This window comes from Nyctereutes procyonoides, unplaced genomic scaffold (genome assembly GCF_905146905.1).
Source record: "Nyctereutes procyonoides isolate TBG_1078 unplaced genomic scaffold, NYPRO_anot_genome, whole genome shotgun sequence".
Taxonomy (NCBI): domain Eukaryota; kingdom Metazoa; phylum Chordata; class Mammalia; order Carnivora; family Canidae; genus Nyctereutes; species Nyctereutes procyonoides.
In genome coordinates this window covers 2748928-2767416 of record NW_026575143.1, presented here as the reverse complement: position 1 = coordinate 2767416, position 18489 = coordinate 2748928, and the positions used below count along the sequence as shown (strand labels likewise).

Genomic DNA, 18489 nt, shown 5'->3' with positions numbered 1-18489 from the left:
GAAGAGAATCTTTAAAGAGACAGTAAAGAAAGAGTCATAAAGGAAGTAGGAAGCAAGAGGCAGTAGTATCATACCCAGAAACTCAGAGAAAAGAGTTCCAGGAATGCCACAAACGATTCAAAATGGAAAGAACTGAAGTGTTTAGTGGATCAGGAATTTAGGAGGCCATTAGGAAACTATAACTATATTGTAGTTTTGGAGGCCAGAAGTCCAAAATGGGTTTCACTGGGCTAAAATCAAGGTGCCAGTAGTGTCATGTTCCTTCCAGAGGCTCTAGGGGAGACTGTATCCTTGCCTTTTCCAACTCCTAGAAGCCACCGGTATTCCTTGTGTCACCATCCCTTTCTGTCTTTAAAGCCAACACTCCAGCATCTTCAAATTTCTCTCTGGCTCTGACTCTCCTGTCTCCCTCTTTCACTTATGACGACTCCTGTGATTCCACTGAGCCCATTGGAATAGGTAATCTAGGAAAATCTCCCCATTTTAAGACCCTTAACTCAATCAGATCTGCAATGTCCTTTTTGCTGTATAACTAGAGCAACGTGTTCAGAGGTTTCAGGGATTAGGAGATGGGCATCTTGGGTGGAGGTGGAAGGCATTTTTGTGCCTACTGCATGGAATGAATGAGATGTGGGAAAGAAGATACATCAGTTTATATCAAATCTAGATTACTCTTTCAAGAAGTTTGAATTAGAAGTACAGAGGAAAAATAGAGCACAAAATAGCTGGAGGGTAAAAAAGTGTTGTTGTTTTTTTTTTAAACAGCATCATAAAGACATCGGCATGTTTACCACTCTGTGGAAGAGTGAGTAGAGAGGCACAGGCTGAAGAAGGAGCCCAAAAGAAGGACTGATGGAGCAGGCTTCTTGCAGGGAGTGGGAGGGTGGGAGTGGGGAGGGTTGGCAGAGTGTGCACAGAGCATGCACAGAATTGGCCTGGAAGGAGACCTGGCCTGCAGTGAGTGTGGAAAGGAAAGGAGACTGGGCACAGATGGAGGGGGGTGGTAGGTTTGGACAAGAGAGGCATGTTGAAGGGAACCACCAAGTTTGGGACATTTGCTGAGGTGAATGGAACTGGCCAAGGTCAGAAAAAAGATAGCCAAGGTCAATGAGAAGGGACCTGGACAGAGCGCATTAATTAGCAAAATGGCACCAACTTGAAAAACTCATTATGACAATGAGATGTATACGTTTGAGAATCATTTTCTCACATTTCAAGAAAAGCAGAGATGAATAATACCAAGTAAATGTAAGTAAATAAAGTGGTATTTGACTTTTTGAATAGCAAATACAACTTTGTTATGTGACTCAACATTTTAAAAAGAGCACTTGTTTAATAACTACCTATATCTAAGAAAATTTGTTTTGTTCTATGTTTGTCACACTTCCTTTTGACACAATTGGATTTCAGTTTTAATGGGGGGGAAGCAAGTTCACAGGGTCTTTTCTTTTAAAATCCACATTTCTTTTCAGTAGTGAAATGCAGGCAAAAAGCATATGATTATGGTATTTATATTTCCATTAAGGTGTCCTGAACAAGCTGGCGGAGTCTAGCCTACTATTTTCCTGCTATTTAGATTTATAGCAGCACAGTACCTATTTTATTTCAATTATATTTGAGGACAATGCACTCTTGGTGGCAAATGATTGCATGGTGACAGTCAGCAAATGTCCATTAGAGCGGTTTTTCTGTAGAGTCTTTAACTATAGATTCTGTATCTAGATGTAAAGATATGAATTGCTTGATGGCCTCAAGTAAATAAAAATATTACTGACCAGCACTTCATCAATTCTTTGTTAGAATTCAAAGGATACTAAGCTTTTAAATTGGAGTTGTATAACTTATGTGAAAAGAAACTTTTGGTAAGTGTCAAGAAACACTGAATAAAGTATGAATATTATGCCTGTAGTTGACCTTTTATTTTTTTTTTTAAAGATTTTCTTTATTTATTTGACAGAGAGAGAGAGAGAGAGCGCGTACACAAGCAGGGGGAATGGGAAGGGGAGAAGGAGACTCTTAGCTGAGCAGGGAGCCCGATGCAGGGCTCGATCCCAGGACCCTGGGATTATGACCTGAGCCGAAAGCAGACACTTAACCAACTGAGCCACTCAGGTGCCCTTGCAGTTGACCTTTTAAACAAAATGATTGTTTAATGATAAGTGAACAATGGACATATATGAATGCCAAGATAGAGCTGTGCCTAATATACAAACTATAAATTATTTTGTAGCTTCATTGTTAATAGACCTTAATAAACTAACTTACATTAGAGTTCCAATTTTATTTTGTTTGTTTTCATTGGCCCAAGAGTAGTGCCTTCCAAAGTATGAATGGACCAGTTGCATTACAATCAACTAAGGTGCTTGTTGAAAATGTGGGTTCTTAGTCCCCAACCAGACCTACTGAATCAGAATATGAGAAGAGGTCAACAAAGCTGCATTTGTGAGAAGTATTCCAGGTTCCTTGTATGCAAGCTAAAATTTGAAAAATCACTATTCTAGAATACAGTCTATGACAGTTCTTAAGATCATGATTCCTGCCTGTCTGCCCTGCCTGGAGATAATCTGATGTAAATAGAAATGTCAAAATTTTAGACAAGGTTTAAGAAGTTCAAGTCTCAAAAAAAAAAAAAAAAAAAAAAAAAGAAGTTCAAGTCTCCATATTTCCCTGGAGCTTTGCAAGTTTGGAATCAGCAAGAATCTCATGAAAACAGAGCATGAAGAACTTCAAAGAATTCCAGGAAAGTATAAAATGAAGACTTTCAAATTGTCAAAGGCCTGAAATCAAGTGAGAGATAACATTCTTCCACAACTATCACCCTACTTACTCTCTCAAATAAGCCACTTTACAGTACTCAGCACTTACAAGTACTTGCACTCGGCCTCATACTGAACCCAGTAAGTCCTAATTTAAAAATGAACATTTCTTTCATGTTTCATGAAAGAAATGTTCATGATGTGACGTGACTTACGGAGAATACTTAGAGACCAAGCGATTGAACGACTAAAGTGGTATCAGCAGAGTTGCATGCCCACTTTTACATGTATATTATGTGTAAGGAATAAAACCTACTTTAATTCATTTCAATTTTATTCTTTGCTTGTTTCTGCATCCAGGTGGGGATGCTGTTTTCCTAAGGGAAAACACTCATTTCCTAACAAACAATAGCAACATCAAACACTTAAATAGGGTTTATTGTGGACTACATAAGTGCTTTATATGTATTTTTTATTATTTAGTGTGTGTGTGTGTGTGTGTGTGTGTGTATAAAGAGAAAGAGAGAGAATGTGTGTGGGAGCAGGGGGAGGGTAAGAGGGAGAGAAGCAGACTCTCCACTGAGCATGGACCCCACCCCCACCCCAACTTGGGGCTTGATCCCATGACCCTGAGATCATGACCTGAGCAGAAATTAAAAGCCAGACGCTTAATCGATTGAGCTACCCAGGTACCCAGGTGCTTTACATGTGTGGACAAATTTAGTTCTTCCAGAGCCTGATAAAGTAAGTGTCATTATTATCCTTATTTTACAGATGACGAAAATGAAGCAGAGAGTTTGCACAGCTTATAGTGGAAGAACCCAGAACCAAACTCAGGGAGTGTGCTCCATAGTTCAGGCTCCTGGACATTACACACTACTGCTTCCTGCTCCATAGCAGGATTGCTGATAGAGGTAGGAGTTGCCAGGAGATCGTGCTATATCAGAGTGAAAAAGGATGGATGCTAGCAGACATTTGATTGGTAACATTTATTTAAGTACAGGCTAAATAAAGTGGAAAGTAGAAGAACTAATCAAGCAACACGGGAACATTTTGCCCACTATTTAACTTCACAAAACATCATGGAGATGATTTGACCAGGGGATAGTTCTTTAGACAGTCTTGATCTGGGCATGATCATTCCCTTTGGGTTCTTATGTGCATAATTTGCTAGACTCAAAATGCTATTTGGCTCCATAAAACAAACATGATGAAGAATGACTTAGACAAGTAAGGGGCTCAGTTGCAAAGGTAACAAAGAGGGCGGGCATGCCGGGACTAGAACCCTTGCTTAAGGGAACAGGCTGCTTCATCTTCCTCTACAATGGCCTTCAACCTCAAGATTGTTAGATAAACCCAACCTTGGAGCACCCACCCAAGTTCTAGGCAGGAAGAAGGGGAAATGGCAAAGGGAAAAAGCTGAATTGGCTCCATTTTTTCCAATCATAAATAAACAAGCTTTGCAGAAAGTTCCACCCAGATCCACTTCTAACTCATTAGTCGTAATGATGTCACATAATCACCTTTCACTGCAAAGGAGCCTGGGAAATTGAATTTTTATCTGGGCACATTGCCAGCCTGAACAAAATTGGGATTCTATTAAGCAAGGAGAAAGGAGAGAGTAGGTGTTGGGTGGCAGGTAGCTGGGATGTCTTCCATGGTGGGGAAGAAATCTATCAGAGAGCACCATATCAGACTTTCAAGTAAGTATTCCAGCCAGCTGAATATACAATAATATAATAATCAAGTAGGAAATACAGTCTTGTCAAAGAAATATAGAGTTATGAATTATTTACATAGCTAAATCCTTGAGGTCTCTGGTTATAATCAAGATAAAATATAAGCACACCAATGTTTTTATCAGTTCAAACCTTGTTATTCACATAAAACAGAAGGGAGGGTTGGCTTCTCTTTAGCATCAACCCAATAGGAGAAGTCAAAATGTTACCCAGATCATTAATAAAAAGTAGTAAACAATGACGCTGGGACCAACATATACAGTCAGGCAAGAGTTCATATGTCCATCAAATTAAACCAGCATGCAAATATTTCTAGACATAGTATGAAGGGACCCTATAAAAAAAAAGCATTTTATAAATAATATGTGGAAATTGAGAAAGTATCCTATTTTGACATCAAATTCATAGCACTTAATGAATTAGCCCTGGCTATTTCCATGTGGGCCTAACGGATGCACGTTTCTGACTATAAGATCAATCAAAATGATTAAGCAATGAAATTCAGAATACTGCTTTCTTACCAAACAATGAAAATCCCAGAAACAGATGGTCAACTGAATACCTATGCTCCCATGAAGTCCAAAATTTGAATGATAAAGTTGCACCAGTTCACCAGTTGCAAATTTTGGTGAAATTTAATTAACTGATGGAAGTTTCTTTATTGGTTATATTCTTCATACAGGAGATACACTCTGAGGAGTGTTAAGTGTTTTGTTTTCATTTGAGTGATTACTTTTTAATATAAACATTTCTAGATTATCTTATTAATGTGTTATTTCACTGTCTGAATTGAAGTTCACAAACATGAAGTCACCAAGAAATGACATTTTTCTGTCTCAAGTTACTGATACTAGAGCAAGTTGGACTTCACATGTAAATGATGCATCGATGTGACATATAGGCCAAAGGTAGCTGGGTGCAAACATGCAAAAGAACTGCAGAAATCTTACTGAGAAAAGGATGTGGGAATGGAGTCAGCCCTTGGCCTGTGTGGGTAGGTGCGCAAACTCAAATGAACTTGCCAAAGAGCAGCCACACCACCATATTAATGATTTGTCTAAGAGTTTAGATTTTAAAACACATTATTGGCCACATTAAATTAATGCTATTCATTTGAATGTAATGGTTTTGTCGTTTCGTTTGTATTTAATTTGTAAAGATGTTTGGTTTTATAGTTGTATAATGGCTGTAAACAGAAGGAGTTTAGCCCTATTTTATTTTTATACATATTTAAGTAACATTATAATCAAAACTATTTAATTCTGTACGCAGTATCAAGACATTGTCCTTTAAAGGGTCTCTATTACTACTAAGTCTGAAAGCCACTTTTCCACCACTTTCTCCCTGACAGAAAAGGACAGCAGAGGCAATACTGTTATTTCCAAGCCAAATTCATATTTGGTGACAGGTTGGTAAGTGAGCACTTTACAGGTGTGATAACTCCCAACGTTTTGTATTACTAATATCATTGTTTGATGGACATCTTGTTCTCTGTAAAAGTAAGAATTACAGAAATCTATAAAGTTCCTGTGATCCCTTTTAAAGAAAAAATAAAGTGTCTCTTTCTCTTGAGTGGGCAGTGCCTTAGAAATCCTCTAGTCCAATCACCCTTTGGGGTGCCCAGATGCATAGAACTGAAGGTCCCCAGTGGTACATAGCTGTCTAGGACATGCTTGAGTGAGGCTGAGGGGAATTTTGAATATAGCAATGTCTATGATGTGATTTTTGAGCTGTTCACTGCCTGGTACAACTCATCCCCAAGACAAAAGTCTCCTCAGAAATGTTCTGGCAAGTGGGTTTTCAAAAGAAATTAGTTTAGGAGGCTGAGTTTCAGTGTGGGCTCAGCACAGTGCAGAGCCAAGAGCATAGGCAGGATGCCTGAGTCCAGTAGCAGATGGTGCTCTGAGCACATAAGTCCTTTTAAAAATCTGCAGAAATTGTCAGGGGAGATTTAGACTCTTGCAGGGCTCTGGGGTTTTAAATTGGGATTTAAACAACTGATTCTGGCCCTCAGGGGCTGGAGAGATCCCTGTGGACTCCCGTCCCTCATGACAGGTAGGATTTCGAAGCCAGGTGAACAACCACTACAAGCACATCCATTACTTACCAGATTTTCAAACCAGATGTGGGAGGAACTGGGAATGTTTAAAATTTTTTATCAGTGATCAATACAATATTAATTTTCTTTTAGTTCTTCCAAAAGTTACTAACGGGCAATGCCAATGTTTGTGCTGTCCTTTCTCCTAAGAAAACCACTCTCAATAGGACAAGTCAAGGCCTTCAAGTGCTATTTGACCTTCTACAAGAAGCTTTCACAAATAGAACAAAAACCAAGTAAGAAGTTTCTTATGAAAACACTGTTACTGATAATGACCTTATTCTTTGAGTCCTGACACATCATGTTAGTTAACAAGCACTTTGTACTTTCTAGGTGATCACGCCAAAGGAATTTAAATATTAACTTATATTACTTACTCATTACAGTCAACATCAAACAGATTTTCCTAATAAAGATAATCTAAAACCCAGCAAAAGAAGAGAAAGAAAGGAAGAAAGAAAGAAAGAAAGAAAGAAAGAAAGAAAGAAAGAAAGAAAGAAAAAGAAAGAAAGAAAAGAAAAAAGAGAAAAGAGAAAAAAGGAAAGGAGAGAAAAGAAAACGGACTAGTTTTACCTTAAGGCCTACCTCCTTTTGCTACCTTTTAAAATGCTTCCTCTGGGTTTGCCTGAAGGTTATCTGTTAACATTTGCAAACCTCTATTAAAAAATAGCTGGAAATAAATAACTAAAACATAGACTATTTGGAAAACATAGCAGCCAAGTTAACACATTGGTGCTAGAGACAAACTAATTCCAACGCCTCTCTAGTCCTGTAGGGGTTCATAAAGTGCAGCACTAGAGACCAGCAGCATTAGCCTCAAAAAACAAAACTTGTTAGAACTGCAAACTCTAGGCTCTACTCCTTTGTAGGCCTGCTGAATCAAAATTCTAGGGAAAGGTTCAGCAATCTGTGGTCAAAGAAGCCCGCCAGGTGATTCTGATGCAAGCCAAAGTTTGAGAACCACACCTTTTAGGTGAAACTTAGTTTGAACATTCAAAGCCTAGCTCCTCTAGAGAGCAATGATTATAAGACCATTATAATATATGATGAGATTAGTATATTGTTTATGACAACATGCTTATGTTTCAGATAAAAATAAATGAGAATTATTTTCTTCATGAACTAAACTTTATAAGGTGTTTGAACATACAAATGGCAAGTTAGAAAACTATGTTTTTAAAATGTTTCAGAATTTGAAATAAATATATAGCCACTAATAAATACATTGCCATATACTCAGTTAAATTTTGAAATAAATATGTAGTCATTAGTAGAGAGTCAACATTTCACTCCTTTGTGCTCTATTAATATCCATAATCACACCTATGATCTGTGGCTATTAACAACCAATTTGGAGACTGGTTATATTATACATCTCATTCACTAATTTCTTTATAATAGAAAATCATGTCACCAAAAAAAACAGCCCTTTAAGTAAATCATAATTCAAACAAATCATGCCACTCTCAATCTATTTAATTACCATAACTACAGGCTCTGTTAGCAACAAAAGGAAATGCAGCTTAAGTAAAAAAGCTATAATTTCAAGTTTGCTTTTTATTTGAGCTACAAACTATAGTTTTGTTCTCCAGTCTAAAGTGACTTTAAGAACAAGACGAAATATGTTGGAATCATTAGAAAAGCTATCAAAACCTCTGCTCCTCTTTCCATTAAGCTTCGATTTGTGTAAACTCAATACTTTTAGACACAACGGCTTTCTAAAGGCCATTAATAAAAGGCAGTCCTGGTTTGAGAATTGATGAACAATCCACTCCCTTGTCAAAAACTATATAAAAGTTGATTTGGAAGCAATACCTTGATTGCTCCTGGAGCCTACCTGTCTACAGATGAAGGTTTGGAATTCCGTGGTTTCTTCACTTGGGCATACAAAGCATCCATCATATGCCCTTCTCTTGGGCTCTGGGGTCTGGTGTTGAGCGCCATAGAACCTTCATATGAAGACATTCCCCCATACATCAACTCATCGTTACAACCCAATGTCCGATGAAAATCTTGGATTTCAGCATAGTCACGCTCTCGAGCTTGTCGCTCTCTAAATTCACGAGTTTTGGCTTGTATCCTGTAAAATTAGAACAAAGTTGAAACAAGAGAAACTATGCTTTTTCTAAGAGCTGCATATAGAAACATTCATCAAAATATGTTGTAAAATACATTTTATTTCATGCAGCTATAAGAAGATTGATGGTATAAACAATGTTAAAGTCATTTTAGATTGTCAAGGTAATGTCATGGATGCTCCAAAGTAATAACTTCAAATAGCTTTTGTTCTTGAAAATAAAATAATAGTCATGATTTACATCTTAATTGCCACTCATTAATTAGTTTTAGAAATTCACCAGGAACAGATAGCTTTAGATATCCATGTGGGTCTTACTCATGATTTTTTTTTTTAAAGTGATTTTTTTTTTAAAGTTACACACACATACCTACTATATATGTATATATTTATATGCGGGTACATACTGTATATATCTTACTCCTTATAAATATAACATACACATTCAACATATTAGGAAGCCTAAACATGAATCCACACCATAATTCTCTATTAATGGCAAAAGAAGATCTTTGTTTAATGACACCAGTTTTTATTTTAGTTGATGTATACAGAACTGGCAAATCCTGAGATGGACTAGAAGGCATGCATCCGATCAAATCATGAAATAAAACTTGGCTGTGTTATAACTAAGAAACAGATCTTAAATAACCACTTTTACTGAAGATTGTTTAAATATTTCCTAAGATTTTGTTGAGAGCTACTTGGTAGAAAGGCCTTCTAACCTATAATATATTGATATAATTCATATCTTACCTTGATCTTAGCTATCTAAAAATAACTAAACAACCCTCAATAGAATTTTAATGATTTTTGTTGGCAAAGTATTTCCATTACATACTTATAAATTTAACCGTGTACTTAAAAGTGAAGTCTTATGTATATAAAGCAAAATGTTAGACTGAGTTTAACATTTTATTGCAAAGTTATTTGCTTTTTTCATATTTGCTAGCATAAATGACGTATAAGTATATATTCAAAATACGGAAAAGATACAAAAGTCTGATGAAGACAGGATAAAAAATTAAAAAGCAAAACAAAACTAAGAGCCAATATCTTTCATGAATGTAGAAACAAAAATCCTTAACAAAAATATCACCAAATAGAACTGAGCACTATATAAAAATCATGAACAAGTGATGCTTATTGCAGGAATTCAAGGCTGATTCAATATTCAAAAAGTCAATGTAATCCAACAAATTAACAGGCTAAAGAAGAAAATCACATGATCATATTAACCGATGCAGAAAAAATATCTGACAAAATTCAACACCCATCATGGCAGAAGCTCTCCAACAAACTAATAATTATAACTAACTTGCTAAACTTGATAAAAAGCATCTACAAAAAAATCTGTTAGTTAACATCATACATCATGGAGAAAGGCTGAATCTTAAGATTAGGAAAGGGCAGAAATGTCTCCTCTCCCAGAGGGCTGGAAATTCTAAAAAATGCCATCAGCCTAGAAAAAGACATGGGTGGTATACAGACTGGAAAAATTAAAAGAGATAAAACCATTCTTATTTGTGGATGACATAATGATGTCATTGCAGGTCTACATCCATAGAAAACCCCAAGGAATCTATAAAAGTCTTCTAGAACTAAAGATCAAGTTCAGCAAAGTAACAACATACAGAATCAAGAAACAACATCCATTGTATTTCTATATGTTGTCAATGAACATGGATGCTGAAATTAAGAATACCATTTATAAGCATAAAAATGGAATAAACAGATATAAACTGAAGGGTTTTTTATAGATAGGTATAAACATATAGATATCAATCAAACAAAATATGGACAAGACTCGTATGCTAAAAACTATACAATGCTGATGAATGAAATCACAGATCTAAAAAATGGAGAGATTTATGGGGACTATGAATCAAAGACTCAACGGAGTAAAGAAGTCAATTCTCCCCAAGTTGATATCCAGGTTTAACATAATTGCATACAAACCCCAGAAAGATTCCTGTAGATAGAAAGGAGATTTTTTTTTTTAACTAAAACAGTTGACAATTTTATTTTCACATTTCACAATACAAATGAAAATTGCCTTTTTTTTTTTTTTTTGGTCCCACTACTCCCCTGCAAAAACCATTCTCTCTTTGATAGGAAAGGGAAGCAAGTCTTCCTTGTCATGCTGTTAGAAAACATCCAGAGTCACAGCACCATGATCTCCTGGTGAAGTAGAACAAGTAATATAAAATTAATATAAAGAGGTTCCTGTCTCTCCTTATCTGTCTGGTCGAGTCACTCCAGGCCGAGTGGGCACCATCATGGGACGGGCAAGAGGTCTATTGGGGGCCCAGGCATCACTGGCATGTGGCCTTCCATAGGTGGCCTCATTCCAGGAGCAGGTCCCATTGGCATCATTCCAGGAGGAGGGCCCATCATTGGCATCATGGGGGGGTCCCCCATATGGGGGGCTGGCATCATACCAGGGCGAGGAGGACATGGGAGACTGGGGGGAGGTGGGATAATTGCCCCTGCAGGAGGAGGAACAGAGAATGGAGTAGGAGGTATCTTTCCTTGTTGAAATGCAGTGGTTGTTTTGTTGATCAGGCTCTGAGCCTGCTCTTCTATCCATTTCTGATAGTAGTCTTTCACATTCTCTTTGTGTTTCCTACCACTGCAGTGTGTCTTTCTCACAGATAGAGAGTCATGGGTGAGGTATGTGTCGCAGTAGTCACAATAAAACTTAGGCATGTTGCTCTGCAGGCCATTGGCCACTCCGTCCCCGAAAGGAGATTATTTTTAAATTTATATGGAAAGGCAAAGGATAGAGTGGCTAAACAATTATAAAAAAGAATAATAAACTGGAAAACCACACTTCCTGATTCCGAGACTTGGAACATAGCCATGGTCATCAACACTGTGTGGAATCTACGGATGGACACACAGATCAATAGAACAGAAGAAAGAACCCAAAAATAGCCAAGTAAGGTCAACTGATTTTTCTTAATTATGCAAAAGCAATTCAATGAAACAAAGCATTCTTTTCAACAAACAGTGCTGGCACAAATAAATGTCCCAGGCCAAAAACAGAAACAAAACAAAACAAAACACCCTGAATTTACACATCATACCTTATACAAAATCAATCCAAAATGAATTACAGATTTAAATGTGAAAATGTAATACTATAATACTTTAGAAGAAAATCTTTAGGACCTAACACGAGGGGAATAATCTCTAAAAATGGCATCAAAGCATCATTCATAAAGAAAAGACAGAAAACTGAATGTCATCAAAACTAAAAGCATTTCCTTTCCAAAAGACTCTATTAAGAGGATGAGAGAACCCTGGGTGGCTCAGTGGTTGAGCATCTGCCTTTGGCTCAGGCTGTGATCCTAGGGTCCTGATTATCCCTTTGCCTATGTCTCTGCCTCTCATGAATAAATAAATAAATAATCCTAAAAAGGGGGGGGGTAAGTACAGAGAGAAAATATTTGCAAACCACATATTTGACAAAGAATTCAAGTCCAGAATAGGTAAAGAACACTTAAAATGCAGCAATGAGAAAATCCAATTAGAAAAGCAAAAGACATGAAGCAATATTTCTTTGAAAAGTTGTATTGATAGCAAGCACATGAAAGATTTTCTACATCACCAGCCATTAGGGAAATGCAAATTAAGACCACAATGGGCTACTACTGCACAGCTAAAATAAAAAAGTGATAATATCAAATGCTCACAAGGATGCAAAGAAACTGCACCTGCCATACATTACTGTTGGAAATGTAAAATGGTACAACCACTGTGGAAAATAGTCTAGCAGTTTCTCATAAAACTAGACATACACTTATGGTACCACTTAGCAATTACACTTCTGGACATTTATCCCAAAGAAATAGAAACTTAAGTCTAGACAAAGACCCATACACAAATGTCCATAGACACTTCGTTTCTAATATTCAAAAACTGGAAATAACCAAAATATGTGACAACAGGTGGTCAAATAAACCAAAGTACATCCTTATCACAGAGTACTACTCAGCAATACAAATAGACTATTGATACACACAGCAACTAGAATCGATTTCAGGGCATTATGCTAGGTGGAAAAAAAGTCAATCTCAAAAGGTCAGGTACTGTAAGATTTCATTGATATAGCATTCTCAAAATGACACACATGATTAGATGACACAACTAAACACACACGTGGTAGCAATGCCAATTTCCTGGTTTTGATATTGTACTATTGCCATGTACGTTTTAACAGTTGGTGGAAACTGGATGAATGGTACCATCTTTGTAACTTCCTATAAATCTAAAATCATTTCAAAATAAAAAGATTTTTAAAAAGCTGGAAAATTGTCAGATACCACTGCAAGCAAAGTGTGCATTTTTCTCCCTTGCTTTCTTCTTACATCAAGAACTCTTACATCAAGCCTCTTATCATCATGAAGCTAGTCTTGTTTATCCACATTTTGGGCCTGCCAGGTAAATTGTTTCTAATTTCTTTTATTTCCCAGCTATAAAATGGAAGTAGTTAATTCACCTAGCTCAATGTTCCTCTACAGGGGTCCAATGACATTTGAGAAAGGCTAATTTGTTATTGTGCAAGACTTCTTGCACAACTGGTTCCAGCCACGTCATCAAGCAGTGTCCTCAGCCATGTTGGCAAGAAAAAATGTTTCACATCTTCCCAAAACCTCCTGAGAAGGACATTATTTCCTGAGTTGAGAACCCATAATTTTCTTAATTCATAAGGGCCTACTGAAAAGTTAGAAAATTTTTATCAGGAAGAGTTCTAGATTCTAAAAAAAAAAAAAAAAAAAAAACGTACTAGACTCTAATAAATGTAAGTCCCGCAGAAAGAATACCCATCAGAAAAATAATGAGGCAAATTCTAATGTCAAAGTTAGCTAAATTTATACTAGATTTCTTACTATAATCTACTTATTCACCTAGGAGTGATTATGACAGTCAAGGATGTTATTATAAAAGTATTTATATAACACTAAATACAGGATATTCATGATGAAAAGTTCATATAAGTTCAGAGATCATTGTATTCTTTCCATCATACTGTCTTTTTGACTGTATTCAACCAGAAAAACTATTGAAGAGAAAAATGACTTCTTTCTTCGATTCAATGGGGTATTAATTTGAAGCTCAATTATGATCACTCATCTGATAATCCACTTTACTACTATATTTGCTCACCTTCAGAGAATCACCTCACTACGGAGTGACTGGGCATTCACATAAGTCTTGAAGTTTGGGAACCTGTAGAAATTTGAAAGGCTACAACAGAAATAAAGCCAAAATCTCTGAATTTGGAGGACCCCCCCCCCCAAATCTAGAGGAGTAACAGATTGGTTTATAAGTGAGTGAACTCTATGGTAATTGAACCTCAGGTCACTAAAAGTGAAGAAAATTTAACTTACTTATGTTGGAAAATGCAGCTCTGTTAAGAAAAGAAGCCATCAGGACAAAAGAATATGAACATTCTCTTCTCAAGGGAAGCATGAAACCTAAATAATCTTCCCCAATTTCTTGCACAATAGTTTCAATATATTATTGATGGATCCTGGAACTGAATGTTCTTTTTTGTTCCAAATACACAGAAACTAATCTTCATTTTGGGAGTCAATTTCTAACAAGTCAATTGCTCAGAAGAAGTGCTCGGCAGCATGAGGTACTATTCATAAAGCCCAGCTCTCATCTGCTTCCTTTTACCCAAATTTGTACACTATTATTAATTGCCATTAATCACTGAATCCAATACACATTACAGTGTTATCTACTAAAAGCATTAATTTTTTTCTAAGCTCCAATAACATAAAAATGTATATTTTTATAATTTATCTTATCACCACCAATGAGTTTATGCTCAAAGCCATGAAAGCTGTTTGAGTCCCCCTTCTCTCTCTGGTGGCTCACCGGCTCACCGTTGTGCTAAAAACTTCAGAATGCCACTACAGCCTACCTGTGGCCCCGGAAGTGGGGCTTGAGCTGCAACAGGAGAATGAATTTGGTAACCAGGTTGGACCAATGTGCATCTAAAACTTTTTAAAAAGTTCAGTCTAGGAATTATTGCTAATAAAGCTTGCTGCTATATGAATGGCACTGAAAGGTAGATTTTTAAAACCAAGAATGCACTATGTTTTTTGTGAATTTTAGTGACAATTCATAGATTAACAAAAGATATCAATGATTTTCTTTAATATGTACTTTTATATTTGAATGTCTTGTTTACTCTAAAGTGAGAAAAGGGACTCTGGAACACATATTAATATGTTTTCATTCTTTCTAGAGAGATTTAATTAGAAAAGAAATATTTGACTCAGATGAGAAAATATTTTGGGTGTCTCAAGAAAAATAATATAGTTTCTTAAGGAAACTTTAAAAAAAGACAGTTGAATATACTGCAGTTCAGCCTTTAATAGTTCCAGATGGTCAATGCTATTAAAAGGACGCCCCCTCTATTCTTTTATCATGACCCTGAGTTCACAAATTATCTCTAAGATGTAAGAGCCATTCGTTTTTTGAACAGTCAGGTTGTTGTTTAGCATTATCCAACCAATTTATCTTGGGCCAAACTTCAGCAATGACAGAAGTAACTGATTAGCCCAAAATTTAGCCAAAGAAATAAATGTCTATTGCTTTAAGCATTTCAGACAGTCCTTCGTAGTTAAACAAGAGAACTATTCTGAGGTCTAAATGATGGCAGACAGCTACAGTGACTGATGTAAGATGAGCAACATCATCACGCACTGCTTCCCTATTCTTGATACATTAAAAAAAATTAAAACTTTAAAAACTTTGTGAGACTTTTAACAAGTGAAGAATTTATGTCAATTTGTTATGTTCAAACATATCTGTACCTCTTCTTTTTGTTAAAAAAAAGTCCTTTCCATTATGATAATGAAATTGCCTTGAACCTGCATAGACAACAATACACAAAATAATGTAATATACTAAATAAAGTAATAAGGTTAATTTCTTTCCTGCTGTCACTAAATTCATGCTAACAGTCTCTCTTCAGCTTGACATCAATTAATGATTTTAATTCTAGACTCTTGTCACAGTATTCACCACCCTTTTCTGTAATTAAAATGGATGATGCATGATGAAGATAAAACACATAAGACTTCTTGTAACATTTCTGTTCATTAGGATTTTCGCTTTTACAATAAATGGCTTTTAGCACTAATTGCCGGAGAGTAAGATGAAAATAACTGTTTTATGGATATGAAGTATGGTCTTTGTATATCCAGAAAAGGTACAGGCATGAGGATCGCTATTGAGTGATCCATTCCTCAGGATGGAAATCTATGGTGTACTTAAATTAGTTATATCCCAAATATTTTACCTCCAAAGTTACAAAATGTCAATACATGAAATAACTATGATGCATTTTTTAGAATACTCCAAGAAACCAAAACTGACCTTTAGTGATGTTAATAAAAAAAAAATGCTGTAAATGTCTACGGAAGATAAAATATACTAATATTAGTTTACCAGAAAAAATTAAAGTGAATTTTGGATTGCTACACATTAGATAGTTGTTAAATATCTTCAAAACAATGTTTAGGGCCTTGCAATTAACTCTTTTGGGAAACATTCAACTCCCAACCTATTGCACTGTCATCCAGAAGCTTCATTCTGGGAATAAAATTCCTGGATCTCTAAAAATCAGTATTACAGACATTTATCAAATAAAACCTAAAGGTAGGGCAGAATGAAATTTAAACTGCAAGATAACTGGAAGCAATGGTTCAATGTAATAGCAGTCTGTGGTCAACTGAATGAATGTTGCCATCTGCCCCGCAAAATGCTGCAAGTGGTGGCCTTTGGAAGCTGCGTGGCTCAACTCATCATCAGTCCTTCAGCTTACCCTGCCATGTAAATCTAAAAACTGCCACCTCTCAGTATTCAAGCTTCTAATTTGGCATCTATGCTGAATTCCCAAGAGGGACAATATTTAACCACATTTCTTACTTTGAAAACAGTCATAATTTTAAGCAGGATTTTAACCTTTTTGTGATATTGAGGTAAAAGTTGATTGAGAATTTTTAAATTTATGGTTTTTCTTTCAAATTTTCTATGGATTTAGAACTAGAATACATTATAATCAAAACCTTAAAAAAGTATATGCTTTCAACAGGTGAGAAACATGTAGGAAAGAGAAAGCAGAAAATGAAAGTTCAGGAATAAGATTTATAAGCACACAAAACAGAAGCCATAATGTGGAGGCACATTGCAAACACTGCTCAACATTTGCTCCCGATTCTATGAAACAATCAACCTGATGTTCCACAGCCAGTCAGATGAGTGAGCTTGAAATGGCTAACTCAGGAGCCAATGGCCTTCACTTGCCACCAAGATTTCCCAGGGACCGAATCCTGAGAGATGCTGGCATATCATGGAAAACAACAAGTGAAGGGGGATGTTCTGTGAACAAATAACTTAGGACATGATGAATCTCTATTCATATCTTCGTGACTCACAAAGTCTATTAACAAAAGTAGGGTTTGAGAAATAATGGAGTAAAGAAATATGCATAAATTGGCTTAACCAAGTGTTTCTCAAACACATTTGTACATGGAACCCTTTTTCTCCTGCTAGCCACTGTTTGGGAAACTCCCACACCACACTGCCTATATATCAACCTTTAGCACCCAAGTAGAGATACCAGTGGAGCAAAAATTCAATAGAAAGCCAAACATTACTTTGGATTCTTGGTCAAGATAATGGTAGCTAAGTGGGCCTGAAGTGACACAGGTCATTGAATTAAATATGTTCTATTTTGGAGTCCAATCCTTTTGTGTGGTGGAAAAGAAACAACAGAGGCTTTGTCTCTGGGCACGCCTCAGAGACAAACTAGTAAGGGCAGTAAAGCACTGAATTCATACCTCAGCTCCAAATATCCATCACTCGCCTTCATTTCCCCACCTAGCCCAAAAGTGGCCAATAGCATCTCTGAAAGGCTAAGATACCTAGGTTTGGAGTCTGGAGCTAGAAGTCACAATAGCACATCACAGGACCAGCTAATTTTACCCATACTCCTTGTCTCTCAGGAAGAGAGCCCAGGGGATCCCTGGGTGGCACAGCGGTTTAGCGCCTGCCTTTGGCCCAGGTTGTGATCCTGGAGACCCAGGATCGAATCCCACGTCTGGCTCCCGGTGCATGGAGCCAGCTTCTCCCTCTGCCTATGTCTCTGCCTCTCTCCCTCTCTCTCTCTGTGACTATCATAAATAAATAAAAATTAAAAAAAAAAAAAAAAAAAAGGAAGAGAGCCCAGGCATGCAGGCTCAGGGTGTTGGAAGGGCAGGACTCGCAGAGTCAAGAGGACACATCCATGCTGGGGTCTTCCTCATTTACTTCTCCTATGTGGACAGTATTTATACAAGACCCTACCTCCAAGGGATGGCAGTAAGTGGAAGGAAAGAGGAGGATGATAGCAAGGATGAAGTCTCAGACCCATGCTCAAAAGAATCTAATTTACTTTCACTATCCAAATAGATCTTAACCTGGTAGGAAAACACATTTTAAATTATATTCATTGTCCTTTCACTTGTTCCATATTTATATTTTCAGTCATAGTCAGGCTTCATGGATACATATAGACAAAAATATTTTTATATATGGACATGTCATAATTAATAACCAGGGGATGTCAAGTTTTCTATTTTTATATGAAGTGAGCCAAAATAATTTTGGGACTCAAATAGCAATAGTGGTAAAGAATGTTAAAGGAGGTGCTTCTCTACTAATCCACAGTGAAGCAAAAGCTATGTTGAGAATATAAGCAGTGTTTTTTCATTTTTATCTAGTCCTCCACCCAAATTCTTCCCAAAGAAGCTG

The 18489-nt window shown here is 36.6% G+C and overlaps 2 protein-coding genes across 22 annotated transcripts in view; both read right to left on the bottom strand.

Moving 5' to 3' along the window:
* PARD3 (par-3 family cell polarity regulator) overlaps positions 1 to 18489 on the bottom strand; it is a 651879-nt gene that overhangs the window by 140406 nt on the left and 492984 nt on the right. For all 21 annotated transcript variants that reach the window (XM_055308634.1, XM_055308637.1, XM_055308641.1 and 18 more), the window contains one exon: positions 8431 to 8673. In XM_055308634.1, coding sequence (XP_055164609.1) covers positions 8431 to 8673 — 243 coding nt within the window. The remainder of the gene's footprint in view (positions 1 to 8430; positions 8674 to 18489) is intronic.
* LOC129499044 (U1 small nuclear ribonucleoprotein C-like) lies at positions 10948 to 11379 on the bottom strand. Its single transcript, XM_055308645.1, has one exon. It carries the CDS (start codon positions 11377 to 11379, stop codon positions 10948 to 10950), a length of 432 nt encoding a protein of 143 aa, XP_055164620.1.

Bases quoted from the DNA above. Each gene is read 5' to 3' on its own strand.
- LOC129499044 (XM_055308645.1), bottom strand. From the start codon at position 11,379: ATGCCTAAGTTTTATTGTGACTACTGCGACACATACCTCACCCATGAC.